The sequence below is a fragment of the Chaetodon auriga genome, chromosome 17 (assembly GCF_051107435.1).
Source record: "Chaetodon auriga isolate fChaAug3 chromosome 17, fChaAug3.hap1, whole genome shotgun sequence".
NCBI classification, from domain to species: domain Eukaryota; kingdom Metazoa; phylum Chordata; class Actinopteri; order Chaetodontiformes; family Chaetodontidae; genus Chaetodon; species Chaetodon auriga.
In genome coordinates, this window is record NC_135090.1 from 2,540,119 (window position 1) to 2,560,278 (window position 20,160).

Here is a 20,160-nt window from a genome sequence, read left to right on the forward strand (position 1 = left end):
GGGGTGCCAGCACCCAGGCCCCCCGACTCCAACAGACAGGCGGACCCCCCACACCTAGGTATAACCTAAGTGAGATTTGAAACACTCATCAGTAGTTATACAAAACAAGACACAAGGTCAAAACAAACAAAACATAATTACTGAACAAAAAGCATTGCATGACTGATCTCTAGGCCCAAACAGCCGAATTTTGAGGTCACCAACAGTTCAAAACAAAATGTGAACATTTGTTGGAAAAGTCAGCCAGTTTAAAATGTAGGACACTTGGCCACTAAAATGCAAGCTTCAATGTAGAGCAGAGAGAGCAAAAACTAATTTGTGAAACCATTAAACATTAGTCATTCATCTTCAAACAATTACTGCTTCTACACAGAGATAAATAATGAATAACTGCTTAGCTACTTCAACAAATATTGTTCGAAAACCTTTGACACTTACAAACCTATGACACTCAAAAATAAAACTTTCTCAGTTGTTCTAAAATAATGCATCTGCTTAAAATCACAAACTCTTTGGATATTCAAAATATCCACATATCCAAATGCAAATCATCCTACAAAATTAATTTAGTCAAAAGTAGGTAAATGAGCAGATCAGCAGTGAGAACAGCAAGAGAACAAATGACTGATTGAGTGAGTGATGTGACTGAGTTTTGTGTTGTTGATTAGTCTTAGTGTCTAGCATTAAGCTTGGTCATCAGCATCATTTTATTGTTCTTTTCAGTCAGGCTCCATCTGTACTGTGTTCAGCAGTATCTTGGGGTGGGAGAAAATGTTTTCTACATCCTGAGGTAGTAGGGAGGTGGAGGTACAAAGTTGCTATCAAGGCAGGAGTGGGCATCCTGTCCTCCCTGGAGGCTCAATGCTGCAAAAGACTGACCTCCACAATGTCACTCCTGTCCATGTGAATATAGTGGTGCCATTCCTTATCTGACACTTGGATAAGGGCAGGTATGGTCCGGACATAATCATCAACGTTCTTTCTAAGCCCAGTCACTTTGGCTGGATCAAACACTGGAAGGGATTTGAAGAGCTCCATGCAGGAATGTCTTTCTGTCACAGCCTACAGTTTTGGAGAACATTCAGTTACGATCTGTCAATAGCAGGAAAGCCTCTCCCCATCATCCAGGACCGTCAGCTGCTCTATAGTCTCAGGACACTAGTCTTCAACACCTAAGGTGCTTCTGTACTTAAACAACATATCTATCTCTCCATGAATGATGACAGACAATGGTCTGGATGTATCTTCAAGTTTGGTGAGGGTGGCCAGATCTCAGTGGTGTACTCAAAAATGAAGAGGGCCTGGGCTTTTAACATCTATTTTTTCCCTCGAGGACTGCTCTTAGGTCCTTAGGACCGTATCCCCATGTAGAGTGAAGAGTCTGTGACAAAAGCCCAGATATCACTGAAGCTGATGTCCTAAGGGTTAAGGCAACTGCCTGGGACACCATGGTGATGTTAACTTTCTAACGGAAAACAAGATCCACACTTTCCTGCACATCGGATGCCCTCCACATATTGACAGAACAGCTCCGGCAGGTAGTCAGATCAGAGGTGACACATGAAGTGGATGCTTCGAAACCCAACATCTTGATGAACAATGAAAAAACTGCTAGCTCCAACATTTGCAAATGGCAGTTGCTATCACAACTAGAGATAAGTGATAAGGTACAACAACAATGCTATGGCAAAAGGGAGCCAGGACAACGGGTCATAGGGAAGATACAACCACACTCCAAGACTGGGTACCAAGCCCCAGTAACCGACACCCTTAACACAAGGGTAACTGACTTGAGATTGAAGATCATGACTAAACAGAGCACCCGCCACCCCCAGACCCGACTGCCATGACTGAGTGATAAAGTACCCTCTGAAAATCTGCCTGAAGTTGTGAATGCAGCACTACAAACTATCCCTACTAGGATAGACCAATAGACCATTACATAGACCAATGAGCTGATGTACACCACAGCAACAGTGACTCTGGGGATGCTTGGCTATAAGATGAACAGCCACAAGGAGCAATACCCACCCATAGAGAAAGCGGGGAAAGGCCAAGATCAAGGCAACAGACAGCTAGTCAAGTCTCAGAACTCCAGAAAGGTGTGGTGAAGAAAGGGATGCCCAGGAAGTACCACTAACTGGCCTGGCCAGAGGCACTAGAGACTCACAGTCCTAGCTACCTGCATGAAGAGACACACAAGAGAAGCAGAAGCCAAGAGAATAAATAGGATGTTCTCCACCGAACTATCCAAAGTGTACTCTCAGTGACAGAGTAAGAACATGAGAGTAGATCGACCCAGAAGTGAAACTGAGAGGTACTGGAAGAGCATATGGGAAAAAGAGGTATCACATAACATTGATACTCAGTGGTTAGTGGATCTAAGATCAGACCACAGCAATCTCCCAGAACAAGAACCGGTAACCATCACAATGGCAGACATCCAAGAAAGATGAAGAGCTGGACAGCACCGGGCCTAGACATGATCCACACCTACTGGCTAAAGAAGCTAACTGCTCAGACAGTCCTGATCATGAAGGACCCCCAGAAGGGTGTGTTCCCATCCAACTACTGGCCAATAACCTGCCTCTGTACAACATGGAAGCTCATCAGGCATCATAGTGGCTAAGGTGAATACTTACATGGCCCAGTACATGGGCGGGGTCCAGAAAGGAACTGAGGCGATATTAGAGCAGCCAAGCAGTAGCTACTGGTCGATAGAGCAGTATCCCAAGACAGCAAGAGCAGGCAAACCAATCTGTGCACCGCCTGGACTGACTACAAGAACGCCTATGACTCAATGCCGCACAAATGGATCCTGGAATGCTTGGAATTGTACAACAGTACATCAACAGGACACCAAGAGCCTTCATGAAGAACTCAATGAGGCTGTGGAAAATGACTCTGGAGGCCAACTCAAAGCCAATTGCACAAGTCACCATCAAGTGCGGCATATATTAAGGTTATGTACTATCACCACTGCTGTTCTGCAGGCATTCCTCATAGTCCTGAAACCCCTCAGCCAGATCATCATGAGTGTTTTCGGATACCAAAGCAAAACAACCATCAGCCACCTCCTCTACATGGATGACATCAAGCTGTATGCTAGGAATGAGTGAGACATCGACTCTCTGGTCCACATCCAAGATATACACAAGGCATCTATCATGAAGGTGTAGTTAAAAGCAATTATATCTGTGTCCTTACTATTATATTGTCTCAGCAGTTATTTTCTAATACAATGAAACAGTGTTTACATTGGCAATTTGGAAGGCATTAAAGTCTTCTCCCTGACAATTGTGTTTGAGCAGCATTACATCTCCTCAAGGTGCAAGCTTAGTTTTTTCAGCTGCATGGACAGCCTTCTTTCATCCTAGGACATGAAGATATGAATCACAATGTTCTTTTCTGACGGCAAACAAACTATTTTCATATTGTTCTCTATAGTTAGTAATTTGATATACTTGTGTATGTGATGACAGTTCTCCCCTTGTTACATTTACAGTAGCTACAGGGCAACTACAGGGTATGCGTGCTGTAATTCAACGTACTGTTAGTTCTCCCCTTATTGCATTTAGTTACAGGGTAACTACAGGGTAAAACTTTTAAGTAAAAAAAAAAAACAACGATAACTCTGGTTGCCTTTTTATTCCATCAGTTCACATTGTGTTTTGCATGTACACATACACACACGCACTTTGCCAGAGATGACTCTTCATAATATGCCGTGTTGTGTGATAAAGTGTTGTCGAAGTTAAATTGAATATTCTCCTTTATCTTAGGAAAGTAAATGCAGTCAATTTTGACCCATAATACAACAGACATAACAGCAATTGCTCATCAATAGCTTATAATTACAACATATGTTACAAATAAGAAATTGGGGAATTGGTAGTTTCTCATTAGCCTCTTATGGTCTTGTAATACATTTGTTTGTTCTGTTTATCATAAGCAATAAAATAGGAGATGTATTGTGCCTATTATAAACTTGAAATTATTTGTACACTGTAATTTAAATGTAGATGCAGATCAGACATTTTACTGGATTTTATATTACATTTATGAATTTATTTTTTCAGTGCTTGTTAATTTATTCAAACATGGGTCAAATGTGACTTCCAAACACTAAGGGTATAAACCCTTTTCAAACACATTAGGAGGGTTAATTACCCCATAATTATGAAGGAATAATGTAGTTTGCCTGTTTGTTGATCACTTCATCTTCCCTGAAACATCCCGACTTTTGCTCAGGTTTTATCCATTATCAGGTAATAATGGAATAAATACTGAGCAGTTAAAAAATCACTACAGTATAAATTCTTTGTAAGATCCCTAATTGTTACCTCCTTATTCCATGACTTCACATATTGTTTCCAAGTATCTAGATATATGTATTAGTATATTTTCCATTGATACACCAGTTCAAGAGATTATATCATATCATCTGGAGTAATTATGCTGTACCTTGTGGGCTGTAATTTAAAGCATTACCATTATTTCTTGGTGAGGATGTAAGTTTCCGTTAGCAATTTTTGTCTCTCTTAAGCCACCCATAGCTATTGTTCATTTTAAAACACCTCCACCTGCCCAATCCAGCTGCCTACTTCGATCGGAGTGCACAACAGCTTCACTGAGGGGATGAGAGACGAATGAGAGGGAGGAAGGGACAGAGAGGGTGGGTGTGTGTGCATATGTTGTCTGTGTGTGTAAGAGAGAGAGAGAGAGAGAGCGAGAGAGAGAGAGAGAGAGAGAGAGAGAGAGAGAGAGGCGCTGCATCAACCCGGCATACAGCAGCAGCAGGCTGGGCTTAGGGATCTATTGTTCCCTGTTTTATTACTGCTGGACCTTTTTCTCACTCATTAAGGATCCAAAAGAGAAAGAGAAACAGAGAGGACGAGGAGAGCAAGAGGAGACCTCAGCCCCATTTGCCCAGGATTACTTCTTCTTGGACGCACTGGTGTGGACAAAGCAGAAGCAGAAAACACACACACTTCAGTCCTGCTCTCTACCTCGTGGCCAGGCTTGCTTTTTCCCCTCTTCACTGCATTGGGAACTACAGTACTTGCCGTGCGGTGGCCATGGGGCTGGCCAGCAGAGCGATGGGGACGGTGTTGGTCTCGAGAAGGGCACCGCTCCTCTCTCTCTGGAGGATAGCGCTGCTCTTTCTCTCCATCTGGGAGCTGGATGCACAAACCGCAGTGGAAACGAAACCCCAGTACATCTGGCAAACAGGTATGGTCCACCCTCTCTACTCTTTCACCACCCCCCCTCTGGGGTTTCTGGGAGCAGAGGGTCCTTGAGATAGAGAGGGACTGTATGAATGTCCCATCCACTACTACTCTGGCAGTCTTCATGAAATATTAATAGGTAAATGTTTGTGTAGGCTACACAGCAGGGTTCAGGAAAGCTGGTGAACTTGCTCAAAGTGTTTGTCTTTATTGTTTTGGATTTATTTGCATCTATTGTATGTTTACTTTTCATGATTTCATCAAATCTTACTGCAATTTAACAGAACCATCATATAAAGTAAAAGTTTCTTCCCCGAGCCTCTATTCTTGCAGACATGCATGTGGCAGAGGTTGATGCATTGGGGCCATCTTGCTACTGTAATAGTGTGGTAACATATTTACTGCAATCCCTGAGGTGAATGTCTCTTTGCCCCCAGACGGGGGGTTAGAGGAGCAGGCTGTGCTGGCTGTCTTTTGGCTGCGCTTTCTCTGTTCTGGGTTGAGGCAGCTGGGACTCCTCGGCTGCCCCGCGCTGCTATTGGACTCATTTATCACAGTTTGACATGTGTGCAATTGATGAAATGGTGTGTGCACTGTAGCTGCATGTGGCTCCTTTCTGAGTGGGGAAATACAAGCACGCGGCAAAGGAGACAACAAAAAGCATTCAATAGTATTTTAGTGCTGATGCAGGTGTTTGATTTGTGAAAAGTAACCCAGCAGTGGGCGTTGATGACTTAAAACAGTGTGTTGTGAGTATAGTAGCTTTGCAGTGTTGGCAGCGGTGCAGTAAAATACTATACAAGGCTCCCTGCTGCTGCTGTTTTGGGTGGTGCCTCTCACCGGTTGAGGCTCATTCTCTGTGAGAGAGCAGCACATGGTCAGAATGACACAATACTGATGCATGGTCCAGTGAGCAGAGTGAAGGAGGGGAGGAGGGAGGAGGGAGGAGGGGGAGTGATGAGAGCAGGAGTAGGGGGATGTATCCCTCGACCCATCGGGACAGGAGTGCCCTTTGGGTGCAGCTGGAGATCAATGTTCTCTTTCACTACTGTCTAATCTCTCTCTGTTGTGCTGGATCAATGTACTGGTTTCACTGGGATCCTACAACCCCCCCCACCAGTAGTAGCTGATCAATCAGAATCGTCCTGGAACTGCAGATCAGCCATTGTGGGATCAATGCAGGCTTTGGGTGGAGTCTAAAATGTAATCTATACTTGTTAATAATCTGTGTTCGTAATACCCAGAATTTGCAGGAGGAAAATACCTTAATCAGGGATGTACGTTGACTTTGTGAATAAAGCAGTGGTGCTGCAGAGGTTGGCCACAAAATTGTAGTACAAGTATAAAATGTCTTTTACCATCTGTATAACCACCAGATGTCGTGCAATTCATCACAGGCATGTGTCTGGAAAAGGGCATTGATTAAGAAATGTTTTCAGACAAATAATGGAAGAGACATACACCTCTTGCTGTACAAAACGTGCATATATTGCACTTCAATTGAGCAGCACAAGCAGTTTCCTATTATAGTTCATATACTACCACTTGTGTCAATAAGAGAATGAACACAAGGAATGGTGAAACAACTAAAAACTAGAATCCAAAAGATTTCTTTGTTCCTCAACAGATCTCAATACATTCAAGTCATTGGCTACAACTTGGGTCTGTGGGGAGACAGCACTTAATAAAAGGACTCATAATTTAACGGTCGTCTCCTCAAATCCTTTCTGGAGCCTCCCTGCACCAGCAACAGAACAAGATAAATCCACTCAGTGGTACATTGATACATTTTCCCTCTCGTTTTTTTTTCACTAACTTACATCAGTATGTATATATATCTGCACTGATTGCATCCCACTGTAATGTTGTCTAGGAGGCTTGAATTTTCATAGCTGTGTTGGTGGGCAGCTTTGTGTTTAGCTTCAGCTTATTTCAGCTAATTTTACAGAGCACTGACATTGTTTTCTGTTGCGTAGCTCCATCTGTGCCATTGTTGCTGTCAGTTTTTGACAGTCTGGTCATTTACCATCACTACATCATCATGAAAGAATGTCAGATAACACTAGTTCAGGGGAGTGTCTGGTACAATCAGCACTAGCGTTCAGAAAGTGTTCGTTTACTAGCCTCCACTTTCTGACTGCAATACAAACCTGAGATAGCTTTAATTGCTAAAGACATACAGCCAAACCATGTAGACTCGTATCAACTTTTGCCCATAATGGCTTTTAGCAGGGCACCACAAAAGTGGCGAACTACACTGCAGGCTGCTATCAGTTTCCTAATGGTCTTTTACTAAATATCACATATCAGCTACTTCAGGATGACGAGGTTCCACCCTTAGTGCAGCTGATAAAATTAGTCTCTGAAGCCTGGTATTCCATTCTATTTTCTTTACACATTTTGTGTTTCTGTCTAATTGTCCAGCAATGGTTAAGTGAATTATTTAGCAACATGCATATACTCTTTGGGCAGAAAAATGGCAAAATTCTAAAGAAATTCAATTATTTTTTCCCTTTTTTCAGTCCTGTGTGAGAAAAATTTAGGAGACCAGTGACACAGAGAGCTTGTTGGCTATGGAAGTATTCAGTGCCAGAACCGAAATTTCTAGTTAATTTAAAATTTGCTCACCAGTACCAGGCACCTTAATTCAAAGAAACTTTAAAAATAGGTCAAACTCTCTTCATATTCTCTGTTATAAAACAATGATTTTTGTTTTCTTCTCCTCACATTTATTATTGTTTTCCAGCTTCATTGTTCACACCCTGTGCAAAGGAATGGGAATCCTATGGTATTATGTGCTGTACCTCCCACCGTGTTAAGGCAGGGAGGAGATTAAGGGTAGAGAAACCAGAGCAGATTGGCCGGACAAAGTTAACCTAGATACGGTATAGACATGTTTATGTGTGTGTCTCCTCTTGGCTTAAGTGCGTCAGCACTTGGCTCCCTGATGTTAGTTTGGCTTGCTGACAGAACCGTGGCACCAATGCTGAGATGAATGCCAGTGAACCATTTTTGCATTTTGGTGTGTTCTTATCTTTGATGTGACATTTTTGGTGAGGGCCTACCTTCTTCTCATTAATGTTCCCAGCAATATGTGCAGAAATTCCAAGAGTATGATTTGCTGAAATTCACTATGGGAATATCAGTTTTTAATCCATTTAATCATCCCCTGTGGACTCCTACCAAGGCGGATGTGTAACCAGGCCAAAAATGCTAAATTAATCAGATGAGTTGTGTGTCACATTACTCCCCTACACTACCTGCATATGTAGGGAATTTTGTCGCAGTGTGTCATCTGGCACTGCGTGTAATGTCTTTTGGCAGATGACTTGCTTGTATTGTTTCAGTTTTTGGAGCACAGAAGCCACAGACAGAAGGTTGAGGATTAGATTCCTGTTCCACTGGGTGGAGTTTGCATGTTGTTGTTGTTGTGGGTTTCTTGGAGTCTACTTGAAAAGATCTCCTTCAGCCATGTTTTAAATATGTACAGTCAGATAAGGGTTTTCCACATTGTTCTACCTTATTCAGGAATCTATGAACATGCAAATGTTAGGGACACATGATGTCTCTTGCTTCACTGAAAGGTCCATTCTGTGTGTACGTGGATTGGAAACTTCCACATCACACAAGTGTAAATTGCAGAGTTGAGGTGAACAGGTAAGGAGAGAACTTCAATTCATGGATACAAAAATAGGTTCATTCATTTAAATCTGCTTCAAAAATATGTGGATTCCTCTGTTTGCTCAGTGTTTTTACAGTGTAACAGCTGTCATAATGACAGTGTCAGAACCACTGACAGCATTGTGAAGAAAGACAGAGAGAGCAAGCTGTTTTGGGTGAGTGAGAGTGAATCTGCATCCCTGTAAAATCTTTACAACTAGTCTGATCATCTGACTGCTGGAGTTTATTGCGTCAGTTCCACTTCACTGCAACAATATGCTACAATTACTTTGCTGAGTACAATTTTACCATAACCAAAAGAGACCGTGGCCAAACCTACAAAGGAAGTAATAAACTGGAATTATCCTTTAAAATCCATATTAAATAGCTCAAGAATTGATCTCCCAGCATCAGATCTTTTGTGTGCAGATGCAATAGCATAACATATCCAGCCCTGCTGATTCGGCTGTCTAAGTATGTGCCCGAAGTTAAAGTAAAATCTGCAACCTCACCAGTAGATGCCATTAAATCCTACACACTGGTCCTTACATCAAGTGAAATCCAACTGTGAGAGAACAGAGTTTGGATAGAGTTGTAGATTTGGACAAGACAAGATAATTAAAGTTGATTTTAAAGACAAAATCCAAAATCTGTGTGTCTTGTGTTTCATGATGCTGTCTTGTAAAATAGACAAAAGTAGGTGTCATGTTAGTTTGCCGTGATGAACCAATCCTCTCTTGCTACACAGTATGTAGTCAAGGTTTCCAAGCTTTCTGATGGATGGCACTCTGGCTTCATCGAGAAATAAAATCTGATGAATTACACACTTATTAGTTTTTGGTGCTATGCTTCCAGGGTGCACTTGTTGGTCTTTTCAATGCAGTGAACCATTTAGCAGACACCATGGGGCAGGACACTTCCTGGTACAATGGAGGACAACAAAGGTCTCTGCAGACCCAAAAAAAAAAAAAACAAAACTGTGCAATGACTGATGGTAATTAGTGGGGAAGCTCGCCTGTCCAGACCCAGTCAGCTTCAGAAAGACCCAATGAATGGAGGCTATTTAGACCAGTATAAACCACACAGACAGAAAACAACACAATGTCTCTGTATTGTCCTCATGCAGTGTGCAGCTCTGTTCAGGCCCTGTGCCGCAGATGCTTGTGACCATGTGGTTCACAAAAGAAAGAAGAGGCTTCACCTCAAGTCACATGGCCCCCTCTTTGTTCTTCGTTCAGTGTCCCCATAGAATAACCCCCTCAACACACACACATTGCCACCACCACCACCACCCTCTTCCTCTCTCAAGGTGACCTATAACCTCAGAGCTGAGAGGGGTCTCGTGAGGGTATCAACAGTGAAAAGGAGGCGGGGGTGGAGAGTGAAATACAGCAGCTTCTCCAGATCAAGTGTCAAGGGCTTAATTCAGCCATTTACACCAGTAAATTTAATAAGCTCTGGATGTAGTGTAGGTCAACTGATTTAGGTTTTTAAAGATAATACAGCTGATTTTTGCATATTTGCACCCTGTACATAGCTCAGTCCAGGATGTGTAGAGTGTAGCTTAGCCAGCGTTCAATGTTTTTCTCAATGTAAACTACCTAAGTACATTTTCTCAAGGTGTACAGTGTGGTTTTGAAGTTCTGACTTTAGTTAAGTATTTCTATTTTGACCCTACTGCATTTGCAGTTGTAAACATGGGATTAATATACTGTGAATATATACCATATACGGTGAATCTCTTATATACCAGCTTTTCAACACCATCTTCACCAGAGAACTGAGAGCATTAGTAGTTTTATGGCAAAACAATGCTTAATTGCTGGAGTACCACTTTCAAATGGCAAATGTTTACATTACATTTTCTTGACAAGTTCCTCTTGCTGTGCAAATTATGGCTTGTCTCTTAGAAGAAAATGAGTAAAAAGTAGTATGCTGTTGTTCTTGGACCACAAAACCTTGAATGGAGGAGGCTGAATTGGATGGCTGGACATACTTTGACACCAGAGACCACTGTTCACATTTTTTTTTTTCTACTATTGATATTTCAGTGGAGCTGGCATAGGTTGACTTTGCAAATGTGTTATTACGACCTAAATTTATATTTGTTGTTCGGTAACAACCTCCGGTGGCCATAGTAATTATGCCCAAAATAAAGGAAGAAGTCAGGTGATATAGTATAAACAGCAAGAAAGTCCATTTGGAGGAAAGTGTGGCGGATGGATGGGCCAAAACAAACACAGGACTTTCACCCTGGAGACCAGGAGCAGTTTGTATCCCGTGTGAAACTGAAAGTCAGCATTGACCCATTTTAAGTCACTTAAAGTACTTATGTTACATCAGGTACATAACGGTAACATATGTATTTATTTTAACTCATGATCTTTCCCTAAACCTAACAAAATAGCATTGTTGCCTAAAATTAACGTGTTTTTTGTGTCTAAACCTAAGCAAACTGTGACCATTTTACAACATTAACTACATGAGGATGAAGGTCTACCTTGTCACTGGTACTCTTCAACAGTGACATGTGTTGTTTTAGGAGTCACTGGCTATCAACTGTCTACTTAGTTGTTTCCATATAAGGATGTCCTCTGTAAAAAAAGGTTAGCAAAAAAGGTACCCTTAACCTCTCTGGTCTTATCTCTTTGCATGACTGACAATAACAAAACTGATAGCTGGATCATTTCACTGTTACAGCAAATAAGCTTATTTTCTAAAATGTCTGACTGTATTATTGGAACTCTCATGTGTAGTAGGGTGCATGTGACGCTTCTGGGGATTGCAAACCTGTTTTCTACTTTTTTTGAGCGCTGCTGATGTCGAGCACCCTTTTCAATGAAAACATATGGATGTTCACAAGTGATTAAAAGGCATTTGTTGTTTTGAACAGACACTTGAGCGTCAGATTGGCCTGTGCAGACGGAGCTGGAGGAGTGCTATCAAGGCATAATGGAGGCGGGTGAAATTATTTCTGTTTTCCCTGGGATTCATCAAGTGCCAAATTGCCGCCATTATTCTGTGTGGGTTTGAAGAAGCTGCATCCAGCTGTTCAATTCTGCCTGGCGGGCTGCCCCAGGTGGAGGAGGGATGTGTGTACGCACACACACACACACACACACACACACACACACACACACACACGTTAGGTTTTCATCACTTTTGGGTACATTATGTAGACTTACATTCATTTCCTGGATACACCTAAACCATAACCATAACCACTACTTGCCAAACCTTAACCTAACCCTAACCTTAACCCAAGTCTTCAACCTAAAATGCAATGATTTACATTACACACACACACACACACACACACACACACACACACACGCGCGCACACACACACACATACACACACACACACACACACAGGTGCCTGTACACCACCATGCATTTCTCAGTGTAGAACTCAGTGCTTTGTGTCTCTCTCAGCTGTCTCTAATTGTCTCTGTAATCCCCATTAACATGAACACACTGTTATTCCTACTTTTTCTCACTTGACAAGTAAAAAAAAGAATTTATAATCAGATAGTTTAGAATGTCAGCACCCTCACAAAAGCTCTGTGACAATACAATTAGTCCTCCTTGCCCACCTCCTTGCTATTTTATGCTATTTCTTTTACTTCTCTGTCACACAAGCAGCTACTCCAGCACCCATTTACGCACACACACAAAAACACACAGATGGGCTTTGTGTTGAATGCGTGCGCATGTGTGTGTGGCGTGCCTCATTACTCCCAGTGAGAGGGCTGACAGTGGGGGAGGAGTGTTGCTGTCAGTATCCCACCTACAGGCACTGGACATGAGGAGGCTGAGTAATTACATGGGAGTGGGATTTGTTTGATCCGGGTGCGACTTCGTAGCATGTCCACCACCTTATCTGTTAACTGACAAGAGGTCAGTGCAGACAAAATACACACTCAGGTTTGACTGATGAATGGATTTGTAAATGCATTGGCCTGACACTGGCCAATCAGTAACAAGAGTACATGTCTTAAGAGCATGTTCATTAAATCCACAATATAACAATGTCGGGCAGGACCAACAGCAAGCAAAATCATGGCTATTCTTGGAACTTTTACACTTGTGGGGTTTAAAAGGTGGTGAGAATGGCACGAGAGGGAATTAAAAACAAGCAAGTTCACCCAGTGGGAGGCATGAATGTGCTCAGCAAATTTTAAGGAAATCTGCTGATCAGTTTTGATATGTCTTGTATACAAGCAGAAAGGAACTGTCAGGGAGTCATCAAAAATATTAGGATTTATGCTCCGGTAACCACAAATATCCACAGCAAATTAAATTAGTGTTTAGTTAATTTAGCCATTTGTTTTTGAGTACATTGTCATGGACTGCATTGGTCATAGGTAAATTTTATTCTGATTATGGCAGTAGAGCAAATGTCAAGGGAATCATCAAAATCTTTTGGGGTCATCCTCTGGGGACCATAAGATAGATTATGGAATTGAGGAAAAGCATGGAAATGACAAAACGTGGCTGCAATTTATAAAAATCAGGGGTTTCAAGCATCTAAGTGAATGGACAGATGATAGAAAAAACACAGAAAAATTATACTGCTATGTTTTGGTGTCTCACACACACACACACACACACACACACACACACACACACACAGAGTTATATTGAACAGGCCCTCTGAGAGACAAAGAGAGAGGCAGTGCACTAACCAGAGCTCATCACTTTAACAAACTCACATCATGAAAACACATCAGCAGAGGCAAAATGCAAGTTTGTTAAAGACTTCATGGTTGTATGTATGGAGTCAGATATTCTGTCAGAAAAAGTGATAAAGCTTCATTGATTGTTGGTCAAGAATAAACAAGAAGGAGTATTGCTCGAACATGAGAGTAGACTCAGATCCACTTAGCAGGTGTGTTCAAGTGGCAGATGGAGGTCTGCAGAAGATCTGTTTGATGGTTAGACACACACACATAATTAAATTGGAAAACATGGAATATGGGAAGTAATGTTTCAGTATAATACAATACAGATTATGTAACATAATCTGGAAAAAAATGGAGCCTATAATACAATATCTACAATATCTCTGAACCAAAGTATTGGGTTAATAGATGGACCAACTCAATCAGCCTTAGCAACAAATCAGTTTCTGGTTGTTAAGAATTTCTTGAAAAATGCAAATAAGGACTGACTTGCAAACCATATGTATTCTCCTTGGGAAACACAAAGTACTTCAGACAAATGAGAATTTCATCAGTGTAGCCAGTATATGGTTTTTAAAAAAATGACAAATTGTAAGTTTTACGTAAACATGGAATAACAGATTATTTTGGCATGGCATGGTTAATATGGTGAACTTGTTGGCAAAAAAGCTTCCTATTTACATATCCAGCAGTTAAAGAGGAAATAAACATTAATTTGTCATCTTGTGAGTTGTGTTGGTGTTCACTTGATGTATGTGCTCTCTCTTTTAACTCTGTTTTCGTCCACCAAAAATACCTGGCTTTTTAGCTCCTAAATGTGCCAATATATGCGCCACCTATATTCACCACACCTGCCTGCTGTAGTTGCGGGCTGGACATCAAAACAATGAGTTTAAACTCACTATAAAGCTCTGCTGAGTAAAGGGGAGTTGCAGATGTGACAATTCTGTCACAAGTGTAAGTTCATCGCCACAAGTGACCCCTTTCACATTGTCATTGTTTTTATTTTGCCATTTGATACATTGTTATTTTAAAAATATTAATTGTAGCTGCTTTAATGGTGATACTAGATGACCAACATATTTACAATTCATCCTGTGGGCAACATGAGTGAGTCTTCCAAATTGTATGGGAGTCTACCTAGTTGTTGAGACATTTCAGTCTGAACCATAATGTTAATTTGCTGGTGGTACTAGATGAAGCTCAGATGCTCACCAAAGTCACCAGGATACTTCCCCGGGAAACAATGACTGTTAGCAAATTTTGTGTCAATACATCAAATAGATTTTGAGATATGTCAGAGGATAAGTAAAAAATATGACCTGCTAGTGATCTAGATTAAAAGTCCAAACGATTCAGCACAGTCATTAAGATTCATTCTCTGGTGAACATAAACATCTATTCCAAATTTCAACAATGGCAATCCATCCAAATAATTTCAGTCTGTGAAATTCAGAGTAAATAATAATCTGAATGGAATTTCTCATGACAAGTAATGTCATGTCTCGGATAAGTTTGGCCTTCTATTTCCTTGATCTTCAGTAATTATAATCACTGCAAATAGTGTTCAAATATATCCAAATCTATCATGTATCACTCATCAAAAATGGTGACTTCATTATAAATGGCTGACAACAAACAGAGCTAATTATGGAAAGGCAAAGAGATAAGAATGTAGGCATGTGGAGCAAGTGTCAATGGCCAAGAGAAAAAGCTGTTAAATGTCAAGTAACTGTTTGTGTGTGGGTGCTCCCAGTGGTCCAGAACAATACCAGTCCAACTAACTACATTACAGTGATCAGTGATGTCTTCCTGCTCTGAGATAAACCCTTGTTTTCCTTTGGCTAACTCATGCTTGCTGTACAGCTTCATTAGCCCTGGGAAACGTGCCACAGGATTGGCCTAAGCAGCATAAAGAGCTTTTCATCAGCCTGCTTACTCCTCTCTATGCCATCTTCTATTAGCGCTTACCTCCAACTAACCCTCACCATACATATGATCTAAAACCCAGTCACTTCGGTTACTATTTGGTAACTTCAATTCTTAACTTCAGAAACTAATCAGACTGACAGTCATCTACAAAAGTGTTAACAGAAACTGACACAAAACTGTCATTTTCACCTTAAATCATAGCCCTCAAAATGGGATCATACCAGTGCCATAGCAATCAACTGAGGACAATGTCATAAAAAAAAAAAAAAAAAAAGTTCTAGGAAATTTGGGTTATTACCAAATAGACGAGATTTAACATTTACAATTAAAAACCTATACAAAATCCTGATAATAAAAAATAGAGGAGGTAGTAGGGTTATATTGAAGGGATATAGACTCTTGACCTCAGTATTTCTAAAATCCTGGTTACGGTTCTGATTCAGACTGAATGCAAAACCCACAGGTGAGCTGTCTATGTACAAAGTGATCTATGATGAATGTTGCTAGGTAGAGGTATAGACTTATAGACAGTTGGTACACTGAATGTCTGCAGGGAACACAGCCTGTAAAAACACAACTCAACCTTCTAGGAAAACTGTGCTTTTTTCCGACCTGGATCTTACTTTCGTCATTATAGCAATCACTGTAATTGGTTATAATAATATAATAATTCTAAATTTATCAGCTTAATTTCAGGTATGTAAAATTAAACAGTAATTTTACGATGGTTGTAATGGACAATTCAAGTGTGTTCACCCTTGTGCTTAATATCAAATGGCTGCAGATTCATTAAGATCACGAACCCACGACTAACATGTTCTCATACTTCAGCAACAAATCATACTGTTTGTTAGTTGCATAGTACAATGAGCATTTTCTTACCTGCCATTACAGTTGGTACGATTTGCTTAAGTTTAATTCAATTTAAAATCTGCTAAGGTTACAGGAAGATGGTAGTCATGTTTAAAAGAAACTGATGTTGAGTGTTGGTGGTAGCTTGTGCAGAGAATTGTCCATCACCATAATTTCATTTCTGTTAATAGGAGAAATCCACAGCGTCTTAGTGGTAATGATGCTCAGCCACATAATACAATGGCTTTAATGATATAGTCATGCAGTAGCAGGCCATCAGACTTAGACACGTTAGTGTTATTCTGAATAGTATCTCTACACTATGAGGCTGTGCTGGCAGAACCTCAGTGGTACACACAGATACGGATATGGTGGATAGTACTATTTTAGTTCTGTGTGATGTGTATAAATAGTCAAGGCGCTGACACAAGCAGAGATTCACCTCTGGCAGTCAAAACTGTGCAGCTAGACAAATAAAAATGTACTGCAAACATGCACAGACACACACAGACAATGAGAAATGAGCAAGCAGTGAAACAAACATAATGACTGAAGCACACAGCAATGAACAGACCACATTTTCATAGGGAGGAAGTCTAAAATGAATTTATTTAGTAGACAAATATGTGTATTCTGCCAACACCTGAGGTACAGCGGGAGGACATGTGTTTCCAGTATTTTGTTAATTACTATGGCTCTGCATGAAATATGTACTGTATCTTACAATGCCAGTAAAGACTTTGCCTGGTTTGAAGCAGGGCTGAATGGTGACCATGCTAGTTTTCATTTGTCAGTCTGTCCAACATTCCAGACCAAGATATTGTGTTGAGGTGCAATAAAATTTAATATGGACATGCTTGGTCGCCACAACATTTATTGAGCTCATTCATGCAACCCAGAGGATGATTCTTAATGATTTTGCTGAACTCCAGACCTTAAGCATAACACTACCTTTAGATGGCCATTTCATCTTGATAAACACTTAGGTCTCAGAAACCTTATCATGGTCTGGATTCTCATAAAATTTGAAATTGACATAAATGGTTGTCAGAAGATTTTTCCTCATGTTTTTCATGGAAGCCTGTCCTTGATCATACACCACCATTGGCTGAAAATTCTGTCTCAAAACCAAATGACCCGATTTTGATGAAATGTACTGTGGATACTCCCTCATGTTTAGTTACCTTCTTAAATTTCCTGTAGTGCCAACATCTGGCCAAAGTTTTTACCTGTACTCAAAAAATATAGATACATTATGAAGAGATTTTAATTACATTAAACTCATTCATGTTCCATAGAGAGGACAAACACCTTGAAACCATAAACCTTTCATTGAATATTCTTTATCCCCCGTTAGCCACTGGTTCCACTGTAGCACTTCAGAAATAAAGTCTAAAGTTCACATAGCAATTAAATTTATGAGCTATTGTGAATATTCATACTTCTTGGACAGAAGGTTCATGCTCCCAAAGGGATTCCAATTTTCGTGCCCTTTTCTCTCATGGCATGGTCAGGTAACAAATTCTTTAGCTATACTTTGATCATGATGAGGCATTTTGGAAGCTTTTACATTCATTTTATTGAAATTTCCTATAATTATTCGTGGCCCAGCTACACCGTTAGGTCAAAATGGACTAACCCTTTCCATTTCAGCCACTTACTTCCTCACCATCAGGGCAAAGCAAAATTTTCAGTACACGATATTACTCATACTATAATTCAGCAGTTAGACTTGTTGTATTGTTTTTAGTTGAACTGAATTAAATTGAATTCAGTTGAGAGCAAGACACAGAGACAGATGGAAAGATATTAGATGTGAAATATTTCTTCTTCACACCAGCAAACTCCATAGAAGCTCCCTTAAATAGCAGCACTTTAACTAGAGTCATCACTGTATTATTCATCAGGTCTTGGAGGCAGAGTCTCCCTGGAAGACACAAACACAGTTACACCAGTCATCTTCGGCCTAATGAGGCCCTGAGGAGGCCACTGAAGTCAAAACACAACCAGGGCCCAGCAAGTGAGCTTTCTATTTCACGGTCGAAAGAGTCACACTAACCCTTTAATAAATGATCTTCCAGTAGTAAAACTAAAAGGAAGAGACACGTCTCTTCTGAATATGAGGTTACATGCAGGTCTCAAGTCAATGTGTAAAATACTGGCTGGCTCCGTGTCAGAGCAGTGTCACTTTGTCTCTTGTTTAATTTCACCATTTACTGATAGCCCATCAAATCAGATAACTGAGATGAGAGGATGTCCTTTCCTGAAAAAGGGAAGAAGATAGTTTGATTGATTAGAAGCGGGTGAGATTAATGAGAATCTTAAGACAGCCAGGGTCACATCTGTGGTAACGGGGCTGTTTAAATGAATGTATTTAAAATGTATAATTTATGGCAAAGCTTTTCACTTCACTTTTCATTCAGTTATAGCACATCTGCTTGATTTCTAGTAAAAGAGTTGTAAACAACAAATGTAAGCACCTTTCTTTGATTAGCATGGATTGGACAACTCCTAGCATCCTTCTCAGCTTGTGTAAATACTGTAAAATGTAAAAAACTACTTTTAATTCTTTATGATCTTGGTTAAATCTTTGTTCAGTTGTATACTTGAACTAATGCTAACTCCTAACATGACTTCCAGTTCAACTGACACTTTTAGCTCAATTTATTGAATTTTCACTTAAGCTCCTTTCAGTATTTGATATGTAAGTACTTCAACTTCATTCAGCACTTACATATTAACTTACATTCAATTTCATTCAACACTTACATTTCAACCAAACCTCCAGTCCCCTGTAGCTTTTTAACTGACATTTTAGTTCTGACTTTTTTCATGAATAACTGCCGGTTCAACCTCTTTTAGTATTTGTACTTCAGATACAAAATTATTTTCCTTCATCTTTCCTCCATATTCTGTTTTTACTGACATACAAAGACATTTCAAAACCATAACGATATTCATTATGTTATGACACTGAAACTGCTATTAAATCTAAAAGCTGTGAGCACAGACAGAATTTCTTCAGAAAATGTAGCCCTTTCTAGTTTAACTAAATGCCTGAGTTCTGTAAAGCTGACAGACACTCACGGTGACACAGTTTATTTAATAGTTCTGTGTCTGCTACACCATAATTTGGCAAGTCCCATATGAGTTTGAGAGTGAGTGTGAGAAAGGCCCCTGGCCTCTTTTTTGGTCTATCTTTAGTTCTGTTTTCACTGCATTTCAGATAAATGGTGGGAAGATTATTTGTATGTGAACAATCTGTAGTTTTGGCCTTCGGAGTGTTGCAGGGTGGAGGCAGATTAAGTGTCCCTACACTTTAAAAATATTGTGCCTCTAACAGAAATGAAAGATCTTAATGTGTATGACCAAAGTATACTGGATCCATGTCTGCATCAGATGGTTTGTCTCAGGTTTTAATGCAACCTGACAGGAACGGATTAGCTTTACCTCACTTCTCCATATTGCTCTGGCAAGTTGAATGCTAATGCTTGAATGCATTAAACTCTCTTGGCTGAATAATCAGTACAATCAAAGAGTAACTCACTTCCACCTGTTTCTAAAAAAAAAACTTGAGTCCCATGGTGCATTGGGAAAAGAAAAACAACAATCAGCTTGCTTTAGATTCTTTTGCCATGAGGCTAATGTTGTGCTGCAGTTAGAATCTGAGCTTATTACAAGCTGAGTACATCATCATTTACATCATTGTCATCTTTAATCATTTATTTTTGGAATTCTGAATCAACTTTAAATCAATGGGAGTTATGATGCAGTGTTTTTTCAAATTTGCTTCTCCATGGTAC

General features: G+C 40.3%; 1 protein-coding gene across 1 annotated transcript in view; it reads left to right on the plus strand.

Moving 5' to 3' along the window:
- The first annotated feature begins 4,740 nt into the window (after positions 1-4,740).
- thsd7aa (thrombospondin, type I, domain containing 7Aa) overlaps positions 4,741-20,160 on the plus strand; it is a 154,341-nt gene continuing 138,921 nt past the window's right edge. Inside the window, exon 1 of the mRNA XM_076754016.1 lies at positions 4,741-5,232. Coding sequence (XP_076610131.1) covers positions 5,079-5,232 — 154 coding nt within the window. The 5' untranslated portion in view covers positions 4,741-5,078. The remainder of the gene's footprint in view (positions 5,233-20,160) is intronic.